Source organism: Poromitra crassiceps (assembly GCF_964638095.1).
Source record: "Poromitra crassiceps genome assembly, chromosome: 17".
In the NCBI taxonomy this organism is placed as follows: Eukaryota; Metazoa; Chordata; class Actinopteri; order Beryciformes; family Melamphaidae; genus Poromitra; species Poromitra crassiceps.
The window spans coordinates 14877554-14881731 of record NC_139635.1 but is presented as its reverse complement, the minus strand read 5'-3'; the positions used below and the strand labels follow the sequence as shown (position 1 = coordinate 14881731).

General features: G+C 49.6%; 1 protein-coding gene across 1 annotated transcript in view; it reads right to left on the bottom strand.

Moving 5' to 3' along the window:
• Positions 1–3716: 3716 nt before the first annotated feature.
• LOC310791761 (L-rhamnose-binding lectin CSL3-like) overlaps positions 3717–4178 on the bottom strand; it is a gene marked incomplete at its 5' end in the record, with an annotated part of 4551 nt that continues 4089 nt past the window's right edge. The window contains one exon of the mRNA XM_083653417.1: positions 3717–4129. Within this exon, the coding sequence (XP_083509543.1) occupies positions 4021–4129 (109 nt within the window). The 3' untranslated portion in view covers positions 3717–4020. The remainder of the gene's footprint in view (positions 4130–4178) is intronic.

Genomic DNA, 4178 nt, shown 5'->3' with positions numbered 1-4178 from the left:
TTAAGTCAGAGTTCTAAACAGTTTTCTAAAAAAAAAAAACAGAAAATATCAGTAGGCTATGCAGGACCAAATTATCAGTTACTATTGTCATAGTGTGTCATTACATAATGTTTCTGCTTCACTCCTCACCACCTCTCCACATGAGCTCATCATCTCACTATGAAATTATTCAAACAAATGACATGCGCCAACATGCACAGCATCACAGTAGCTACAACTATGAAATTATCTTATGTTATTTAGTTGTTTAGTTGTGAAGATATTTTCTGAGATAAATGGGCCTTGATGCTCAAGGCCCATTTATCTCAGAAAATATCTTCACACAGAATATTATTAACCATACAACCTACAACCTACAACGCTAGCATCAGCATGAAGCCACAGCCATCCACTCCAATGTCTATAGAAGCTAACGTTAGCATGACTGTCACAATAACAATGCCTTCACTTCACAGTTACATTAAACAAAACCACACATCACTGCTTCATTAAACCATTACAACAAACAATACCTTGTTCCCAATTCCAGCTAGGCGCTTTTGATTAGATAGAACTGTAGGTTGAAGAGCAATGTGTTTTGCGACCGGCCGGTGAGCACACCTTACGTCAAGTAGCATAGATATAACATCACTATGTCCGCTCTGTTTCAAAATAAAAGTACCATATCATACAAAAACGGCACCATCAGAATTTAGGTTTACAGGAAGCGTGTACCTTAATAAAATACCTTCACAGGAGTTACTGGGGGGGTTCGTACCATTGAGATATAATATTTAATAAAATAAAATATGTAAATTTCGCCTCCCCCCTTACCCCCTCCCCCCGTCGGGGTACCTGGCTAAAGCCCCCAATGTATTCAGGACCTAGAAACGCCCCTGGTTAAGACCAGTCTTTAGAGTGGACTTACGCCTGTTGCACCAACAGGGCTTACGTCTGGTCTTAACTACGCCGGTCGTAGCGATGTGCGTCCATGTGAAAGCATGGGAACGCCCATTGGAATGCGGCACGCGACCTGTTTAGAAGTGTGTGCTGACGTCAAATGACGCTCCGCTGATGGGTAATCGGCTGTAATAGTGTGGCTAATGTTAGCGGCTAACTGTTACTTGTCGTTACTTTACATGGCAGTAAAACGCCACTGAATGACCAAATTGATTTAACTTTTAACCATTTCGATTTCCACTTCCCATACGGACCCCCAGCATTGGTTAGTTGTTAACGTGACTATATTTATAACGTTTATACTCAGTTTCCCGTTTATACTATCAATGGTCTGAATGGTCTGAATACAGCCAGGGGTTGTAGCTATTGCGCAACACACAGGTGAAAACCGTCTATACTACTGCACCTTTCACCTCCAACTCCTATCCTCCCCTCCTCTTAATCCATGTCACCAACGCGGACTCATGGATTCCTCAGATCATCCTCATGGAACTCCCAATCTTGTTACCCTTTTTGTCACCTAGCTAATTAACTAGTATTCTCTAAACCTACGAACACTTAAAGACTGCATTTTCTATTTCTTTTTGGACTCTACTTTTTAGATTTTCAACTCCCTTCCCTGATCTTAGGATAATTTAAAAATTACATTTTTATATCCCTTCTGTTGGACTCTTTTTTACATTTTCAATTTTCTGTTCTCTTGTACATTTTATTTCCATAATAAACCATTCACAGAGTTTCATTATCGGAAACTCTGTGCATGGTTTAGCCCGGCATCTCTCGGCCTGTCTCGGAGGGGAGTCCCCAGATGGGGGTCCGCTGCTGTGGCCTGGTGGGTGGGCCCGTCCCCCGCGTGGCCTGCTCTCACGCTCTCAGTCACTATGCTGGTGGCTGGGGGCTGGGGGGGCGGGTCGCGTGGGGGCTGGGTCCGCCTGGGCCGCAGCAATTGGCCCCTAGCACAACGACCTCACAAGGTTCCTCCTCAGCCAAGTCACTGGGGCAATCCATGCGGCGATCCATATGGTGGAAAGGTTTTCTTGCGTTCACTGGGGGTGAGGGGGTGCCGCTGTGTCCCGGCCTGGCCTTCCCTCCCACGCCATATGTGGGCGGGGGCCGGGTCGGGGGGCATCGGTGCTCTTCATCACTGGTCGAGGGCTGCCGGTTGGTTTAGAACAGCTTAGGTAGGCGATAGATTAGCTACAGCCTAAGGCTGACCTGTTAGTGTTCAGGCTAAAATCAGACTAGAGCAGGGTAGGATAGGCCAGATTAGGCTGTAGATTAGCTAGATACTATGTCCCAGTTAGCTCTGGTTAATGCTTAGAGTAGTCAGTTGTCTGATCTTCTCCCCCCCCCCTCTCTTTCCCCCTTTCCCCGCTTCTTCCCTTCTTCCCCCTTCTTGTTCTCCTCTCTTTCCATGCTCTTTCCTCCCCCACATCCCACCGCCCCCCCCTCCCTTCTCCTGCTCTCTCCTCATTCTCCCCCCCCTCTGCTCCTTCTCCTCTTCTCCCCTATTTTCCTGAATCCCTGCCACTTCCTGCTCTCCCTTCTCTCACATTCCCCCTGCTCTCCTTCCCCTGCACCCTCCCACCTCTCCTTCTCTGCCTCTCTGTCCTCCCCCCTCTCTCACATTCCCCCTGCTCTCCTTCCCCTGCACCCTCCCACCTCTCCTTCTCTGTCCTCTCCTCCTCCACATTTCCCATTTTCCCCCCACCCTCGCCCTAATCCGGGCCCGTATCCTACTCCCTCCCTCCACCCTAGACCCTACCTCTACTCTCTGTCCTCCCCCCTCTCTCACATTCCCCCTGCTCTTCTTCCCCTGCTCTCCTTCCCCTGCACCTCTACTCTCTGTCCTCCCCCCTCTCTCACATTCCCCCTGCTCTCCTTCCCCTGCACCCTCCCACCTCTCCTTCTCTGTTCTCTCCTCCTCCACATTTCCCATTTTCTCCCCACCCTCGCCCTAATCCGGGCCCGTATCCTACTCCCTCCCTCCACCCTAGACCCTACCTCTACTCTACCTCCCCTGTACCCTTCCACCTCTCCTTCTCTGTTCTCTCCTCCTCTCTGTCCTCTCCCCTCTCTCACATTCCCACTGCTCTCCTTCCCCTGCGCCCTCCCACCTCTCCTTCTCTGTTCTCTCCTCCTCTCTGCCCTCTCCTCCCTCTCACATTCCCCCTGCTCTCCCTCCCCTGCACCCTCTCCTTCTCTGTTCTCTCCTCCTCCACATTTCCCATTTCTCCCTACCCTCGCCCTAATCCGGGCCCGTATCCTACTCCCTCCCCTCCCCTCCCCCAACCCTAGACCCTACCCCTACCCTGGCTCTCCCTCCCCTGCACCCTCATCTCTCCTCCCCTGTTCTCTCCTCCTCCACATTTCCTATTTTCTCCCCACCTCCCCCCTCTCCTCCCTCCCTCCCTCCACCCTAGACCCTACCTCTACTCTACCTCCCCTGTACCCTTCCACCTCTCCTTCTCTGTTCTCTCCTCCTCTCTGTCCTCTCCCCTCTCTCACATTCCCACTGCTCTCCTTCCCCTGCGCCCTCCCACCTCTCCACATTTCCTATTTTCTCCCCACCTCCCCCCTCTCCTCCCTCCTCCCTCTCCCTCCCTCCTCCACTCTCCTGCTTTCTTCAAATGTTCAAATGTTATCTTTATTCTGTATATTCTTGTTACTGTGTGTTAGCTAGAATCAGCTAGACATACTTTCTGTGAAGCCCTCTGAGACATGCTTGTGAATTAGGGCTATATAAATAAACTTGACTTGACTTGACTTGACTGCTCTGGACTAGGCGTAATATTTACGACCGGTCTTAGTGAGAAAAAGGCTTAAGCCCTGTTGGTGCAACCAGCGTAGCTGTTAGGTCGTAAAGTTACGACCGACTTAGCTTAAGACCAGTCGTAAGACCAGTTGCCGGCCCCAGGAACTTGGATATCCTTGCTAAATATTTAGTCTTTGAGTGAATTTTCCCACTGACTGAAAGGGCCATGGTTTATTGATGTCTGTATACTTCTTTATTGCTTTCTTTAGGTCCACGTGATATAAATTGCCTGGATTAATGAGGGGGGAGATGACTTCATGTTTGCCCTACTCCACACAGGTATAGCTGACATCCAGGTACTTGTGGGTGCCAGGGCAGGGATCTCCAAACATTGAATTGCTTGCCTTGATGTCACACCGCTGCCTCCCATTGCACCTAAAGATGTATAGAAGTGTGCAGATAGAGTGATACAAATCATATGGAT